Here is an 18,253-nt window from a genome sequence, read left to right as displayed (position 1 = left end):
TAGGTTATAGGAATAGCGTTTCCGTTTCGAACGTTCTATTCGCGTTCGAGCGCTTTGGTTTTTGGGTGGGTTTTGATTCGCATCGTGCCAAGGGATTTCTAGCTACGATCAGAGGCAATGGTGCTTTGCCACGTACTCCTTCGTGGCATCATGGAAAGGGTACGCTCGGATACATCATTTTGCTTTTTCACTTTCCAGGATTGATTCGTTGCGATTGAGTTGCGTTGAAGTGTATAGCAGTACAAAGGATTCTAAGCGCATCTGCGAGCTTCTCATTTGTATCCACCATACTAACACGATCCGACGAAGTGTGCTTCGTTATTGCTGTCGATCATTGCATCCGATGCAGAACTCTCGTCCCAGAACCAAACTTACGGCTGAGAAGCCATCCGAATCCGAGCGGTGGCTCGTGATTTGTTGTGTATTTCCGCTGTGCGCAGCGTGATGCCAAAAATGTCCTCGTGATAGCGATTTTCATCCTGTAAAAGAAAACGCAACGTATAATTAATTTGCAGGAAACTTTATCCTCAAATTGCTATTCTCAAGTGAATCTCGTGAAACCAACTAAACTTTATTGTCGAATGCATTCATCAAAAACGAAAAAAAGCACTGATTACTGCAAAACGGATGTCAACGGCCCGATTGGAGGACATTGTGTGTGTGTGTGTGTGCCATGCAACGAACGATCGATTGTTCTTTCAGTCGGCAACACGAGCCAACGTCAAAGCACTGTCTTCCGTAAACAAATGCATTCGATCACCCGATTCCAACCTAGAGATAGTAGGGACCTTCACCGGCCGGGAGTACGTGACCGTAATGCTAGCGGAATCGATCGACGGGCTGTTCGATCGATCGCTCTATCGCTGACCACCGAGTGTATGGTTTTAGTGGACCATTAATTTGTCGGTGTTGAATAAGGCGGGAACGAGGGCCTCGTGTGAGCTCATTGTGATGTAGGGGATGATTTGAAACACCGAACCGATCTTACCGGCCAACGTCAAGTTCGCGCCGAGTTCAAACTTCAATGACGATCACGAAATGATTCAATTATTAGCACCTGCCTACCTGCCCGGTTGTCGCAAAGTGTGATTTTTAATGGCTCAAAACGCGAGGGCTGTGGCGAGGGCCGTAAAATTTAATAACTCATTTTGTCTAATGGGTACTATGGAATGATAATGGGTTACATTTTTACCTTTAGCGCAGTGAGTTGTCTGAAACAATTGAGTATACTACTGTTACGCTCCATCGTTAATGCATACGCAAATTGAAATTGTTTTGCAATGAAATAGCAAACAAATGTAATGAAAATTGCTCTACGGAGTATACCAGCCATGTTCACACCTCAACGCAGGGTTTCGTCGCTTGACGAGCTTACAGTCTTTCGATTTATCTTTACTCGATGCGCGTGAAATCATCATCGGAAATGGCATCGAAACAGGAAATGTAATGGGTTATTCCCGTTGTGGCTTAATATATCATTACATCTCGCCAATCGCTCTTGCCTGATCGCACGTTTCCAATTAACTGACGTCTAGTCAGAATCGTAACATCTTCCGGCGCCATTGCACACGGTTTTGCTATTTTAAACTGCGCCTGCACCTTAGTTCCGCAAGGACACGTGCCATTGCTCATGGCGTTGGATGGCGCGTTAGACGAAAACAAATTAAATATACGAATCTTTGGCACGTAATCCCACCTCAGGTAGGTATTAATGGATTGAGCATCGTTTTGCATTAACATTCCTGCAAATCATCTGTCACTGCCTCCTCCCAGCCGTGGACACATGCAGGTTGAATTAGCTCCTTTCAGATAATCACGATCACGGTCACGATTCGGATTCGGTGCGGCGCACTTACCCGCAGCGTCAGCATGTACTTCTCCATTTCAGTTTCCGTGCGCTTTTCGCGCGTGGCCAGTATCTTGCGCAATGTTTGGTACACGTGTTCGGCCATGGTGACATCGCCGCAGACGTAGATGTGAGCCTTCTCCTGCAAAATGAGCTCGGAAATCGAATCAGCTTCCTTAAGAGCTAGATCCTGCACGTAGGTCTGCATTTGGGAAGGAAGAAAATATAAAACATGACAACAGATTGCATTTCAATTAAAAAAAACTGCTTTAATCGCACCTTCGGAATATTCTCTTCCCGCGATAGCGCTAAAAATACGCGATCGAGTACACCATTCTGGACCATTTCTGCCTTCTCGTCACGGTATAGGTCCACGTTCTTCGTGCGGCAACCGAAGAAAAGCCATACCTTTGGAATCTGTAAAATGATCACCAGAAGAGCGGTGCAGTCGGTTTTACAGACAATCTGTTTCATCGCACGAATCTCTAAGCACATTCACGTACCTTACAGTCGACCATCTCCGTTTTGATGTGATCCCATTCCTGCCAGAAGGAGCGGAACGGAGCGATGCCCGTGCCAGGACCGATCAGGATGACCGGTTTTGTCGGATCCTTCGACATGTGGAAGGAAGGAGCGCTACGAACGAACAGATAGATCTTGTCGTCCGGCTGCAAGTTTGCTAAATAATTCGAGCACACGCCATAGTGTTCGGCTCCTTCACCGTCCTCTGCCCGGTAGCTAACGATCGCGACCGTCAGATGGATCTCGTTCGAGTATTTCCGTGGTGACGACGAGATCGAGTAGAACCGAGGCTGCAGGGCGCTCAGCTGGGCAACCAGAACGGCGGCTGGTGGTCGGCAGGAGGGAAACTCCTCCAACACCTCGAGCAGATGGGGCAGTTTCCAGTAGCGCCAGTCTTCATACACAGATGATTCCTATGGTGGACATAGCCAGTATGAGTGGAGACTAAAGACACAAAAAACTCTCTAATTTAGGGACTCACATTAGCCAACATAAGCAGTCGTTCCTCGTCGGCTTTGTCTTCGCAGCAGGAGGCCAAATATGTGAGCAGTTGCCTTGTGGGTGGGGTGGTTATGTCCAGGTATCGCGTCAGGAGTGTACGGAGAGTGCAAACCGGAAGTCGCTCATGAGGCTCCCACGATTTGTAGACACCTGTTGCAGACGAAAGAACAAATTAGAGTTAATCCTACACCCAGCACTGTAGTTGCAAGCGCGCACTGTTGTAGAGTTTCACGCCTTAGATTGACCCAGGACATGGTAGCTCGAATGCTCTTACCATTTTGCGTTTGCTTTTCCTTCAGTACTTGTAGTTGCAGCATCTCGTCGGGATCGTTCACACCGGTCAGGCGAGTGATGATTCCGTCCACAATCTCTTTCCGGTTAGCGGGAAATATTCCCACATGGTCCCCGGGCTCGTAATCGATCTGTACGAAGAGGTTAAAATTCATTGTCAGTTGCGTTTGATGCGGCGGTCGTACAGAACCCTACAAATGTTGAAATGCAAGGCACTCAAAGCTCTTTTCTCGAAGGATCCCACTGCAATTGAGCACTCTCTCAGATGTTTTGAATCGCTGAAAACGTATTTATAACTCTACTTTTTCTTGATAATTCATTGCAAAAAACATCCTATTTTACTGAATGAACATTTCGGTGCCGTTACTGTTGTTCCACCAGCTTTCAAAACAATCTCAAATCGGGTTTTTTAGAGAAAGAAGTCAATGTATCAACAAGTGCCAACTGAAGCAACACGTGCGCCGTGGTTACTCACAGTGGTCACTCACTCACCTTAAAGCTCCCGTCTGAGAGAGTCGAACTGACCGTTACTTACCCCTTCAGCAACGATTTCCACCAAAATCGTTGACCGCTCGGTGCCGTTCATCTCACAGTGCAGATTGATTGGGTTCCGCTTGACCGAACACTCCATCGACTTCTTGTTGTGGAACTTGGACAGGGCACGGTCCAACGACTCGTACTCGCTCACCGGCGCGTAGCGGACGGTGTTCTCCGACAGTTCGCTCTGCAGCGCAAACGCCGCATCCGAAAGTGTCTCCTCCGGATCCAGGCAGAACGTTTCACAGGCGATCTGTACAACGAAATGCATACATGACGGGATATTCGTTCATTCGTTCATCCTCCATGCGATCGAACGCTCGCCTCGTGCTTACCTTGAAAACCTCCGGGGCCCATTTGCGGAAGGCTTGCTCCTGGCCGCAGATCTCGTCTCCTGTTGCCATCTTCATCAACCGCTCGCCACCCAGCTCACCCAGAATGTTATCGATGTACTTGCCGAAAGCGCAGAAATTCGGATACGCGGACGAACCCAGAGCAAAAACGGCAAAGCGAACGTTCGACAGCGGCCCAAATGTTTCCTCGGACAGCGTGTCGGTTGTGGAACCACGCAGCGAATCTAGCCGGTCGATCTTACGGCCACCGAGTGGACCGAACTTGCCCAAATCGCTGCGTGAGTTCGCCTTGATGAAGGACTTTGACGAGGCAGCAATTGTCAGCTCGCTGTGCGCCTGATGATGGCCACTCTCGTGTAGCTTCATCGCGTACAGATCCTGTGCGAATAGCTGTGAGGAAATGAAACCAATAAGAAAGGAAATGAAACAACCCGTAAGCAGATGCAATCGCAATGTGACGAGCTGTGCCGGCTACGGGCTCAAGGAACTAGAGACACTTCTTCGACCGCGGACGCGCTTCCTTTACTGACCATTTTACTCTTTCTGTTCTCCAACAGGCTCTTAAAACACTGCAAAAACGAAATAATAAACAGAAACAAGGTGAACCTTTTTTCACAGGGCAAGTGCGTAATTGCTTAGCGGGGGTTATTTTCCCGAAACCATATTCCATCCACCATTTGGGTTAGCCAACGACTCTGTTAAGCCCACACGTTAGTATTATGCGTTAGCGAGCTCTCTAAAATGATTAGCCGTCGATTTAAGCGCGACGGAATGTAGGTGGGTAATATTCGTATTATTATTTTTTTTTCGCAGAAGTGAATGAAGACACTCATTACGGAAACATACGCGTGGAGGATGCGTTAATGGATATAATAACACGGCGAGTTCCGGCGCGCACGAACCCGTACACCCGTGGCACCGCGAACGGGTGAGATTCATAAATAAAGATGAATAAATTCACCCGGCTCGGTGGGAAGCGCGGTTATGCTCGCTACCACCCGAACGGGGGAAAAACAAGACGCAACCAACACTGCCGGTGGGGGTGGTTGACGTCTTCATCAGGCCGAGACATTGACGCCAGCAGGTGAACGCAGCAGACGAAGCTGGGAAGATAAATGTGAGGCGAAAGGCGCGTACACGCCGGGGATTGTGGGTTCCCGGGCGTCTACGGTTGTTGTGGGGGAAAATAAATGACACATCCTTTTGCCATCACAGGCGGGAGAGGGGGTGGTTTTTCTTTCTCGACGTGAAGGTGCTTCTGCCCGTGCGGCGTGGGTGAGATGTTAAACCACTTTTGACGTGCGATTTTCTCGCTCTCATCACGCGCATACAATTCATTCTTCGTGCGCGTTGGCTTGAGGTTAGGCTCTTGAAGGAAAGTGGTTTACTGTGGCGCGCGCGCGTGTGTGTATGAAAATAAAACTCACGCAAAACCGAAGGCGAGGGTTTATGCTGACGAGCTTCTCAAGGATACGTTACAGCATCGCGTGGGATAAGATGAGAATAGTTTTAGCAAAAGGATTAATATTTCAAAGGCTGACGAATTAATTTGCCCTTTCGTGGAGAGAGAGCGAGAGAGATTTGGTTCATTCTCTTGTCTGAATGCTTCATGAACCATCTCTCTTTATGTTTCCTTCACGAACATTTGTATCGGATTACACGACCCAGCTACCAAAGACATATCAATCGCGAACAAACGATCACAAATCATGCGATGAAATAAAGGCGCGCTATCTCGAAACTCCATTAGCAGAAACACCTACTCGCATAAGCCCAACGTTGTTTACGGGAAAAAAAAAACCCTTCCCGAGACGAAAAGCCACAAACTGTAAATTGCAACCAATTTGCGCCGCCTCGAACCAGCGCAAAATCCTTTAATTGAGCTGCGGTTTTGCAAACCGTTCGTCTCCTTTCGGGTCGGGCGTCTTGACGAAATACCCGTTTCTGCGCGAGCGCGTTCGCGGGAAAACAACTCCTTGGAAAAACCAACCCACCGAGGGGCGCACGAAAATATTCGTAGCGGCACGTTCGCTGGTTCAGGATTTCCGGCGGAAACCTGCAATCCCGCGGTTCCGTTTGCGAAAGGAAAAATTAATCACCACCCGGTACCGATTCCTTCCGCCTTTCCGGGCGCCAATTGATTCTTGAAGGATGCGCTTCCACAGCTAAGCTCGTGAACATGTTTGCTTGAAATTAATGCTAGTCTTTATGCTACTGCTGGCAAAGAGAGAGAGAGAGAAAAACTCCCAGCACAATCGCTCGATTTGGTGTTATCGTGTTACATCGAAGCGTAATGGTTAATTAAACCGCGCGAGTAAACTGAAAAGCGGGCGGTGTTAGTCACGTTGCAAGAGCGCCAGCGTTCCTTACTTACCTCGCCATTTTCCGGTGGGTCGCCATTGCCGAAGGTGGAAGCGACCACCAGCAGCAGGGCCTCGTGTTCGATTGATGAGATGTCGTAATCCGACATGCAGTAGATCTAAAACGGAGAAACCGGAAGAACGCATTAGTGGACGGAAACGAATGCCTTCCGCGTATCGTGGCGAATGGCAACCAGCGAGCATGTTTGGCGGCGTAGAAAGCGACGAAGGAACACCCGAACATAAATTACAACTAACGATAAATATTCTCTGCGTCCACGAATTGTGCTGGGTTGCGTTTCGTGGAGCGGAAAAATGTTCTGCTCAATTGAAATTCGTCTTGGGGTGGGCAGAGTAGATGGGCAGTTGGAATTGTTTCTTTTCCCACCCGCTGGCAGAACAAAATCGAACGAAACAACCAACAGAGAATTGTGTCTGGGTTTGCTGGAAAGGGCCCAGAAAAACCTACCACTGATGGAAAAGCACGGGAAGAAAAAAATCCACTACCGGTGGATGATGGAAAACAGTGTGTGAGCTCGGAATCAATTTTCCAAACTTAGCGTGTGTGCAGAAAAACGCGAAAACTGTTCATCAATATTCTAAAATATGTAGTTCACCTGAAACCATTGTTGAAAGCTTTCACTGTTACATCGCAAAATGGAAGCGCAAACGTTTCCCACCGAATGGAAACTACGATGCACAGATAGCGGATGAAACGGGACAGCAACCACACGAGAGAACCCATACGAGAGAATAGGGGCAAATAAAAACCGGAAACACTCTTCAGATTTTCACCGAGCCCCAAATCAACCTCTAATCCCGCTGGCGTAACCCTGCCAGCCTCGCACCTGGCACGAGAACCGCCCGTGGGTGCCGTGCTTCACATTTAGGAAGCTAAATATTTGTTCGGGCCGTCGGCGAGTGGAATCCGCCTCGTAAACTTCATCCGAAACACGCCATTCCGGGGCTCGCCATTACGCTTTAATAACAAGCTCTTGTAGTCTGCGAGAAGCGTTTCCCGAGCGTTTCGTTATTTTTCGTTGTAATTCCCGCTTATGAAGCAGGACCAACCAAACAAGGCGATGGTTGGTTCCCGGTGCGCGCAGGATATCCTTAAAGTGAAGGAGCAGCGTCTCCACGATGGAAAGATTGAATTTTCCGAAAGCAAATGCGCGCCTCAAAAACGGCAACAGAACAGAAGCCCCACAAAACGGAAGCGCCTGGAGTGCATCTTGCTGGTTGGCGAAACACCCGGTTCTGGTGCCGAAAATCACGCAACATTCAGCCAGCCGGGCAGGCGATGCTGATAATGGAAAATGGTGGAAAATAGTGGCGTGTTGTCTGTTCGCCCGTGGGCATATAAAATGTTCCACTCTTGCCGAGACGAGCAAACAACTCGGCCGAACGGGTGGCACGAAAACGATGAGTTGGCTAATTCTTTTACCCTGTTTAAAAACCGAGCGTTCTCGAGACTCCCCGGTTGGGAGAAAATAAACAACCCCGAACGTCAACACGGCGTCCCCCGGTTGCCTGTTGTCCACGTGTCCTTTTTTTTGCATTTACCTTTTCATTTCAATGAAGGAGGATGAGCTTTTCGGGGAGCGAATTTTCCTCGCCCACATGGAAAACATGCAACACGTTTTGCACCGATCTCGGGCGGCGTATTCAAACAGTTTAAATTGTCAAAGCAGCGTTCAGCGGTGAAGACGTTCCCTCGGCTTCCTCGATGGAGTGGGACACCTTCCGAGCAGGAGTGTGCTCCTTGGAGAATTCATTCCGCAAGGCGGACGGGAACCGAAGAACACGGAAAGAATGGAAAGAATGGTTGTGAAATAACACCACCGTTCTACTCGCGAAGGCGAAACGTGCCCACTTCAGGAACCCAAGGTGCAGGAGGGTCCTGGTTTGGGAAGAGTTGCGCTATTGAAAGAACACAACGATGGCATAGCTCGGGGAAACTCCAGCGCGCTAAGTACTCGAACGGGGTCCTGAAGGGGGTGGCGAAAGATTCTTGAGCGTAAAAATGGAAGCGCAGTTGAGATAATTCAATTATTTCGTCTTCTTGAGTCGGGACACCTGGCGGGAGCCAGGTCCCTTCGGCAGAGTTATTGATAGGACGACGCGTGCAGCATGGTTGATGGGTTTTCCCATCACACAATGAACCATGCTTTTCGAAGGCCAACGATGGACGAGCTCGTTGATTAAGTTCATGATCGAGAAGTCTTAGTATGCCTTTTTAAAAACTTAATCTATTGAAGGGTGATAAACGCCTCCAGATTAGTGGAAATTTGAGGAGTTTTGGGGTATTTTATATGATTTTAAATCAATTAAAATGCTGCCTATTTTCAACGCTGAATTATAATGTTCATCTAATTTGTTTATGACACCCCACACTAAACGTAATTAATTTCCATACTTAATTAAAGCTCAAGGAAATTTAGGATACCGATTTACATCGTTGATTTGATTGCTTTCTTTGCAATGCATTTCTATCCTGGCACGAAACTATCCATGTCGCTTTTCCGACAGCTTTCGGTGGCATTTCTATTTCCCACGTCGTCCATCTTCCAATCACACGCCAGCCAATTTGTAAACATGAACCTTCCGCTTCCGGTAGGCCCAGAAGAGGCCTCTACCTTGGTGACACCGTGGACGACTAGATCACGACCTCCATTCGATTCGTTCCGGGATCAATCGTCTCCGGTTTCCAATCAGCTCAAACCAGCCCTTGGAACCGCCACCGAAATTGGCTTGCATACGGGCACCCGCTATCGAAACGTGCCGAAACACTTCCCGGAGTGTTCGGTTTCCAGCTGGCTCTGGGTTTTCTGTGGGTGGCTCACTTACCTGTGCGTTGAACGCGTGACCAAGCAACTCCACCAGCTGGCGGGCGTACTGCTCCGAGCGTCCGGTTTCCGTCGCGTACAGCACCGTCGCCTTGATCCGGCGGGACAGTGCGCGTCCGAACAGCTTCGATGTAAATTTGACAGCCCTGGTGGACGAAGCGGCGATAATGGTTGACGTGCAGCGTGGGTGAGCGGGAAAAAAAGAAGCGAGAGTCGAGAATGGGTTATTGACGAGGTGATGCTGCATGGTGTTTGGGTGTGAGAACGTGAAAAAAGGCGATGCGGAATCCAATCGTACGGAAATCGAAGGATGGAGAGAAAAAAATGCACATCACCAGCATCCGACGGCCAATACGGCCTCACCAATCCAAGGATACGCAACGTGACAAGAAAATTTCGAGCACCGTAAAAAAGCCTTTTCTGCGTTCCCACTGGCGAGTGAGTGGCGAGCGTTCCGCTGATATGTCACCGTCGGCCAAAATGGAACGAATTGCATCGCTTTCTTTGGATGCACTTCTTTTTTTTTGGCGTGCACAGTGGCTTCACAAAACGCGTGTGCAACTCGCGAGAGTGTGAAGCGAAGTTTTCCGCATCTATCATCAAAGCGCGAAGCGTCTGCAGCAGACGCGCGTGAACGTGTTTCCGTGTTTGCGATGGTGAAAATCTTCTCCGCCAGTGCAGGAGAACGCTCACTTAGCGGCAGTCGTGCTTTTGGGTGAAACGAGAAAACCATAAACATTCGAGGGGACGACACCAACGTTCTTCTGAAGGTGTATAAATGCTCAAATGATCGTCCACCGTGTGGATGGTACCGTGTGGTTGAAAAAGGAAAAACGTGGTGGTGAAAAATAAATCTTGATTTTAGAAGTCACACCGTCGAGCGAAGCGCACGCTCCCGTTAAACCATGCTGTCCGTGGAAGAAATGATTTCACTTCTCGTTTGATAAAAAGACGTGCCACAAGGTGGGATGCTTTAAATGCTGCCGTGATTTCGAACAGTTTGCAGGCACAATAACGTGCGCGGGAGATTGATGTGGTTTAAATTACATAAAACGAGGAACGAACACAGCAAACGTAAACCCTCGTCGGTTGCATTATGCGCGTTTTTCAAGCATGAAGAAAATTCCCTAAAACCTGCAGCAATCAACACGCTGCAACATTTTTTTTGTTGGCAAAAAAAACTTTAGTTACGGTGCATCTCGTATTTTCTCGATTACGTTGTTCTCTCCTTTTCCGACTGGTTGTTTTCCAACTGCAACCGTCATCATTTTGCCTTTGGAGACAAATTCGGAGACCCCCGAAATGGTCATTGAATTTGATTATTATGAGATTTTTATTGGTTCCACTTTGGGCGTTTTCTTTACGTTCCCATGGTGGTCCCAATGCTACCCGTACCGGGAAAGCGGACGTCCTGACGGCATTTCACCATTCATCGCTGTCTTTTTGTCCCCTCAAAGGACCCCACTCACGACGCCCCAGATGGAGCTGAAGTGGCCGAAGCGAGCGGATGAAAAGAAAAGCGTGGGGTGGAAAACAAAACCAAAAAAAAAACAGCTACCATTCGAAAAATTGTTCCCTCCATTCAAGCGGACCGAAGAAGGAAGAAACCATGAACGCTACATGTCGTCTTGCTTTTTCCGCAACGCATCGTAGGGCAGCCAAATGGTTGGCCACCCATCGAATGGTCCGGCTTGAACTTCGCCCCCAAACTTTAGCGCTGGCCAGCTGGCCGCCAAGCCGGGTGGTAAAAGGTCAGAACGTCGTGAGCGACTTGCCGTAGCGATGCGGAACAGAATGGTGCAAATTGGCTGTTATGTTAGCGATTTGATGATGGCAGTAACATGGCCGGGAAGCGTCGTACTTCCTGTTCATCGGATTCGTGTTTCTTCCCTCCGAAAGCATCCTCCATGGCATGCTGTGTTCGCTGACGTGAAGGAAGAAAAAAAAATGTATGATCGAAAAAAAAAAATGGACTGAGGCGAGCCGTTTTATTTTTCCCGTGAGTGCCACCGAAAAATGTCATCGTCTGATTTTTGGCTCCCCCCGGCTGGGTTCAGTTGGAACTTCATTTTTAAAGCGCAATGATGCTCGTCCATACATGGCAGATTAGCTGGCTGAGTGTGTTTTTTTCTCTTCTTTTTAATAGAAAAAATAACTGCGAATGGAACCCTCCATGGAACAGGTGGAAGCTAATGCCATCGGTGGCTGTGAGAAGGGACACAAATGGCGTTCAACATCGTATGGCTATTACTTTGATGACCGATATTAAACTCTCTATTAACACGGGCGGCAGTATTAAGGGATCCGTGAAACGCAAGAGACGGTTCCGCGTCATGTGGAAGTGATTTTGCATGAGAGACACGCCTTGTAAAAATGAAGTCTTTTTTGGAGAGAGCATGCACATTCTACATGTTACGAGAATGAAGCTAAAACAAGTGATCATGCAGCATGTGATATGGCGAGCAAACTGCTATAACGATGTTTTTATCGTGCTGGCTTAGGTTTAACATGACTTCAAATTAGAAGTACTTGGCGGACATTTCAATTATCGATTTTACTGCGCACTTGTTTTTCCTCCAGTTTTGACGTTTACTTTGATCGATACATCCACCAAAATGAACACGTAAAACTTTTCTACATGCGGTTTTGATTAAATCACCACAAATGTGTTCGTTCCGATGAAACTATTTCCCTGCTCGGTATCGTTCGAATTCGAGGGAAATAAGAACGAAAACCACCGAAACCTGTTGCGAATTCTGATCAAACATCTGTCGCGGATGAAGGACAACCCAGTGAGAAAGCCAGCTTAAAAGCTTCACTCCCTTAGCTTGCTTCCATGCTCGGACAATTTTCTCACCGCAAATAAAACTGTGCCAATTAATTTCGGTCCGTTTGCGTCCGATCAGCCAATGAAATATAAATGAAATGTCGATTTGATGGAAAGTGCGGCTTGATGATGAGTTTATGTGGCTAGAGCTTAATTAATGAAATACCATTTCAGCGTGTTCGAGTGTGTGGCGAATGCAGTGTTGATGTATTTTAATTTTATTTGTAAAAGCGAAAAATTACACCACTTTTAAAGTATACGACATATAAATCCATTTAAAAAAAAATCAAAACTTATGCTCTAAGGGCGTTTTCCCAGGTAAGTAAAAACGATTAAAACTTGTCACAATTTTCACTTATTTCCATCAACTGAGAGCGTTTCGAAACACTGTTCTAAACTACAAACATCCATCACTGTAGCTCAACCATTTTCCTGCAAAAACATTCATAAAAAAAAAATTACTCCCTCCCAAACGCCAACTAAATCAGAGAACTCCTTCAAACCACGGAGCCCGCTCGAATATCAAACAAAACGCTTTCGCAGCCGATTGCACATTCGATCGTCAGCAGAACCGGCCGAAATTCGAAGCCGAATTACTAAGCCACTGGGTCAGCCGACCGCCACCGGAAAACAGCCGGAAAAACAACACGCGGCAGCATAAAAGCTTTCCACCGAATGCCTCCCGTCCGGGCCAGTGAGTTTCCAATGGACGCTTCGCAAAACGTAGAAACCGATCGTTAGGTAAACGTTCGCCTTCATCTCCGCTGAAGCGCCAGACTCGGGACTTGTTTTCGTTTTATGTTTTTGATACCCGCTAAGCTGCGGAATCACTGCGTGGAGGCTGCGCTGGCCGCAACGTGGATCGTGCTTTCGCCCGGAAAAGCGCTACTGATGCATGCAAAAGCCAACCGCTTGTTGGGTGACGTCGGATCGGATCGCAGGCGAGTGCAGGTGCGCACGGGTGCATTAACCGGAGGGTTTTTGCAAATATTTATTGGCAAATTTGTACCGAAGCCGCCGGGCGTGGTTGTAATTGGTAAAGTGAGTTCGAATACCGATTGGCAGGCACGTAAGTGCAGGTTGGAGGATTTTATTATGCGCAAGAGAGTGGTTGTGAATGGTTCTTTAGCGAATTTTTGTGCTTTTTGGTTGTTGTGTAAACATTCCTTGGGCAGCAGCACAATAACTGTCATATTTTGTGAGAGCACTACAACTCTGGGAGCTCTTCTAGTCGTTGCCCAAAAGGTAACATTCATTTGCAAGCCTTCAATATTTCCACCTTCAAGAAGAACCACCATCAGGCAAATTGCTCAATGTGGTCAAATTTGAATGCGTTCTCGAACCTGTCCATTCCATAGCCGCTTCAAGGCAAAGGGAAAAAACCAATCACCACGAACCTATTGCGTTCAGCGGAACAATAATTTCCTTTCCCGAGTTCCCCCGCACCGAACGACGAAATGCGAAATGGTTCCGAAGCCTGCCACTGGCAGTCATCGCGAGCGAGATTGATGTGCTGCTCCGGAAAAAGGCCGCCCTCATCGCTGGTCCTGGAACTGTGCGTCCGGCAACTCGCCAGCCAGCTCTTCGATCTGTGGCCGATGATTGGGCTATTAAATTTATGACTTTTTCCCGATTTTCCCAGCTCGCTGCATCGCGATGTCGCATTCGATCGTTCTCCTCGGGCGAGATTGACCACGCGGTTTCGACCGATGAATCGTGCTCAATGGGGTGGTACATTTTCCGGCGACACACACATACCACGGTTCGTTTGATGTTGGGGTTTTTTTTATATAGTTTTTCCTCACTCTCTCGTTGGTGGAATAAAAGAGCGGGATGACTACCGTGGCCGGCGGCGTCAAATTAATCCAAACACACAGGAACTAAAATAGGAATCGATTCGATTGTGGCTAATTCCGTTAATGATGCGTTCGTTTCCACAGCTCATCGGGTATTATCGAAGCAATCTGTAATGGATTGTTTCCGTTTGAGATAGCCGGCCGAAGGAAACGAGGCAAACGGTTATTGTTTGTATTGATCTCTTATTTCGCGGAAATCATGGTTCGGTTACACGATGCATGCAATTTATTGGGTTTTCTTCTTTTTCCACTGTTTCAGTGGAAGTTTTGTAATATGTGTTACATTGAAATACCAACATCGAGTTGGTAGATTTATAAAATAAATTGCATTCAAATAAGCGTTATTACATCAAACAAAATCAAAATGGCTTGAAAACAAAGGAGTGAAACGTTCTGCATATTATAAGCTTTAATATTCCTCTTCCATTTTAAAAACACTGCTTGATGGAAAACAAACAAATTCAGCTCCACGAAGTCAAACCCACGCCTAGTGGCTGTAAAATTTCATGGCACGCTCATGCTATGTTTGGTTTCGGTTGGCGTAAAAACTAATAGATTCGAAACCACCGTTTCATTGAATGAATGCAACGATAGACCTAAACAAATGAAGTCCAAATATCCTGTGTGAGAAGGCATGGTTCGCAAAAAGTATGCTCTCAGCAGCATTTATAATTATACATCGTTTTGTGTTTCTTAGAGTTATCAACCGTTTCATGTACTGCAGAATAGTTCTTACGCCTATTCTCGTCTTCCAAATCAATGCTTATTCTCTGTGTATGATGAAAAATCTACAGCCAAATTGAAAACTGTAAAACATGAACCAAAAAAAAAACTATGATACAAAAACGCCCTAACAAAGGCAAGCCTGGCGACTACGTTTTAGCTCACCGGAAAAATCGCATCGTCAGCCGGCAAACCCGGTAGTCGGTAAATCCGGAATTCCTTCAAGTCGACCGATCTTATCGCATCTCATACAAGGCACACAATGGACGCTCATGGCGCCGGCATGGATTACAAATGGTATTGAGCCGGCAGGATCATTTGGTGTGGTTTCAGTTTTTAATTTACTCTCCTTTTGAAACGGTGCTCAATTTTTTCGGAAAGCGAATCGATTGAATCATGCAGTTGGAAATTGAGTCAAGATAAAAAGGTACGCCATGCGAGATAGGATGATTAATAATGTGAGCAGTTCTAGAATTATTCTCCTTCGCTGAGAGACAGATATTACTTGGAACAAACCACTAGGTGCAAAAAATAATGATTCTTACCTAGCTATTTGCTTGAAGTTGAACTTCCTGCGAGGCTTTTTATTTTTAGCCGAATCTCGCCCCTTCTTCCAGATGTGCGTTTTGATGGCCGATTCCTATGGAAAGGGTGAAATTAATGGAAACATTATGTTGAAGATATGAACATTCCTTTGTGGTTGTAAATGAGAACTTTCTTTCCCTCGAACCAAACCCAAAATAGAAAAAAAACACTTTTCCTCCTTAAACAAGCACCTCGGTAAAGGGTCGAATATGCTAATCTAACTGAGTCGAGGTCCACGAGAGATAAGCGGTAAATCACGTTCCGCTTCGGGGGTTTTTCGATCCCTAACTCATCGAAGGTTAGGAATGGTCTCGATTACATGCTTTTACCGATAAACTGAGCATTTTCTTCCCCTTGTTTCCTGTTTTATTTTGAGACGGACGGTTGCAAGTATCTCTGGTTTGTGTTTTAAGTACATCTCATTTTAATATCCCCCGGCAATGGGATCCGTTTGATGAGAATTTAAAAAGAAAAAGAAAGGTTGTTTGAACAAGAGACAGAATTCCATTGATTTTGGGCTCCTGAATGCTACTGTCCGTGAGCAATTTTGTTCGATGGGGTTAGTTCGATATTCCTAGTTTGTACTGGTACTTTTTTCGCAACAATTGCTAGCGATAGTACAGCTGTGCAAATGTGCAATGAATTTGTTGATTGCAGCCGTGCGTGCGTGTACCCCTGGATTCGGACCGAAACAACGCTCTAATTTATGATACACGATAGAAGCGCCACAATTTATGATCCTCTGCTTGGTAGAAAGATTGGCGCAGATACCACCAAACGTGCCACAATTACTCACCTGGTACTCGAACGAGGGCCTCAGATAGTACACGGCCATCTCCTGGTGGAAAACCGGCGTAACGGAGGCCGACATCGGTGGCACGATCCAGATCCAATCGGCCGGGCAGCCATTCCTGTTAGGAAGCGTGCAATCGATAGTAATCGGTTAGTGGGCGTAAAAACAACACACACACACACACACACATCCTCTATCCCAGCTAAGTGCTGTGGGTATTCTCTGCACCACACACGACTGACCACAGGACGGTTTTAAAGGTTTTCTACGCAGAAAAAAAGAGACTCTTCTTTCACACATTCAGCACCCTCCGTTCCGTGGGCGATCAATTACCTCAGCTTCGTTTCATTCTCGAAGTGCTTCATGAAACTCTCACTGGCGGTGTGATGATCGACGATGGTAATATTGCGGCTCTGGAACGAGTGCAGCACGGCGATATTAATCTCCACCAGCGCCTTATCCTTCCACAGCGAGGTCGGGTTTCGCGTGTCCAGTCCCATTTTTATTGCGATCGGCTGTAAGGAGTCGTTACGTGAAAGAGGGAGAAAAAAATCAACACACACACACACACAACCCCGTGTGGAATCGTGAATAAGAGGAGGCAATCTTCCGTTGTGCGAACGGATCGGCGTGCGTGTTAAGTGATTTTCCCACCCCCAAAGCTCACAAGGAGTGTGTCACGCGTGTTGCCTACCTCCAGGAGGTTGCGCCGGTTAGCGTCACACAGATTGCGGCAGCCGATCTCGGTCGACATGTACCAACCACTGAAGGCGGTAGCCGTGAACTGAATCCCTCCGCAGTCGAACAGCATCGAGGACACCATCGGTACCGCGTACCACCGGAGGTTTAGCTCGGCAAACCACTTGAACTGCGGGTGGCTGAGTGGCACCTCCAGGATCAGCTCCGGCGGGTAGTCAAAGTAGTCCGGATCGTGCCCGTTCGCCGACACAACCAGCGGCAGGATGTCCCACTCCGTTCGCTTGCTTTTCCACCCAAGCTTCACGCAAAACTGAGGCCCGTGGGTTGCCCGATATCCATCAGCGGGCGGTGACCGACACCAGTGTGGGTGTTCGCGTGCCAAGCGAAAAAGGACGAGAGAGAGAGAAAGAGGCCAGCAAAAAATAAAACGTGGGAAAGGAGAGAGAGAGAGAGAGAAAGAGCAAAAAAACACTTTAGTGACGGGGATCGCCCCCGGCGACGCAAACACGGTGGAAAATGAAAGAGAAAGTATCACGAGTGCAGCGGTGGCGCCGTGGGTTCGATTTCATACATCAGTAAACTCGACATTGGCCGGATCACCGATGATTTTACCGTCTGCGTTCTTATAGCCGGCGTACGAGATAATCTGATTGTTCCAGATGCGGTAGTCGTGCTTGCCGTCCGTGCGCTGCGGGAAAATCGTGATGGCCGACCTGCGGGGCGAGGGCGAAGAAAAGCTCTATGGATCAGGCGGCTTTATGGTTGGTCTACGGGCGGCTTAGTAGGTATTAGCGAAAAATTGAATCCGTTCGATTATCTTGTGTAAATGTTTGTTTCTCTCTTTGTCGCTGTTTTTCGTTTTTTATTGAAATCCGTGGACACGCGCTGCCTGTGTGTATCTGCTGTGTTTTCTATTTTTTGTATATTTATTTTAGCGATTTAAAAACATTTTAAAAACTTTCAAAAATAAATCTGCTAACATTAAACTGAATACAATGCTGCGATAAAACCAATGTAACATGCTAACAACTAAAAATGTAGCCATTAAAATAAAACATCGCACGCCTCATGGCGCGGTTTTAAATAAATAATGCCCGTTAGCTATTGATAACATCGTTGATTGAAAGCATCGAACAATGAAGAGCGTAGGTCACCCACGCCAGCAGGCTCCTGCAGCGCCATCAATCGAGCTCATGTGGGGCGGGAATAAAACGCCGGCTTGATTGACGAAATTGACAACGCACACTCTCGGCGGGCATCGTTGTAATCGCGATTTCCATTTTGCATTTTCAAAGAATGCGCTATTGGAACCCCACTGGGTCTCACTTCCAACCTACGCTACGCTATTTTGCATGATACCAGCTAGTTAAGGACGCACGTGAGCAATATACCCACAGAGTGAACGTTCAGGCACACACGGCATGTGCGCACGGGCATGATAAAGCTCGTGTACAAAAGCGTAAGAGTGTGTTTGCGAGTGAGTAAAAGAAAGAGAGAGAGAGAGAGAGAGAAGC

The 18,253-nt window shown here is 47.2% G+C and overlaps 1 protein-coding gene across 1 annotated transcript in view; it reads right to left on the bottom strand.

Moving 5' to 3' along the window:
• Positions 1–371: 371 nt before the first annotated feature.
• The window catches only part of LOC128725918 (nitric oxide synthase), a 51,807-nt gene continuing 33,925 nt past the window's right edge, over positions 372–18,253 (bottom strand). The window contains exons 5-19 of the mRNA XM_053819692.1: positions 17,311–17,452; positions 16,735–17,049; positions 16,374–16,555; positions 16,044–16,158; positions 15,208–15,302; positions 9,258–9,402; positions 6,425–6,529; positions 4,033–4,440; positions 3,696–3,950; positions 3,144–3,291; positions 2,850–3,019; positions 2,350–2,781; positions 2,126–2,263; positions 1,857–2,048; positions 372–479 (exon numbers count right to left, since the gene is read on the bottom strand). Coding sequence (XP_053675667.1) covers positions 372–479; positions 1,857–2,048; positions 2,126–2,263; positions 2,350–2,781; positions 2,850–3,019; positions 3,144–3,291; positions 3,696–3,950; positions 4,033–4,440; positions 6,425–6,529; positions 9,258–9,402; positions 15,208–15,302; positions 16,044–16,158; positions 16,374–16,555; positions 16,735–17,049; positions 17,311–17,452 — 2,950 coding nt within the window. The remainder of the gene's footprint in view (positions 480–1,856; positions 2,049–2,125; positions 2,264–2,349; positions 2,782–2,849; positions 3,020–3,143; positions 3,292–3,695; positions 3,951–4,032; positions 4,441–6,424; positions 6,530–9,257; positions 9,403–15,207; positions 15,303–16,043; positions 16,159–16,373; positions 16,556–16,734; positions 17,050–17,310; positions 17,453–18,253) is intronic.

Source organism: Anopheles nili, chromosome 3 (genome assembly GCF_943737925.1).
Source record: "Anopheles nili chromosome 3, idAnoNiliSN_F5_01, whole genome shotgun sequence".
Classification (NCBI taxonomy): domain Eukaryota; kingdom Metazoa; phylum Arthropoda; class Insecta; order Diptera; family Culicidae; genus Anopheles; species Anopheles nili.
This window is presented reverse-complemented; position numbering and strand designations above follow the sequence as displayed.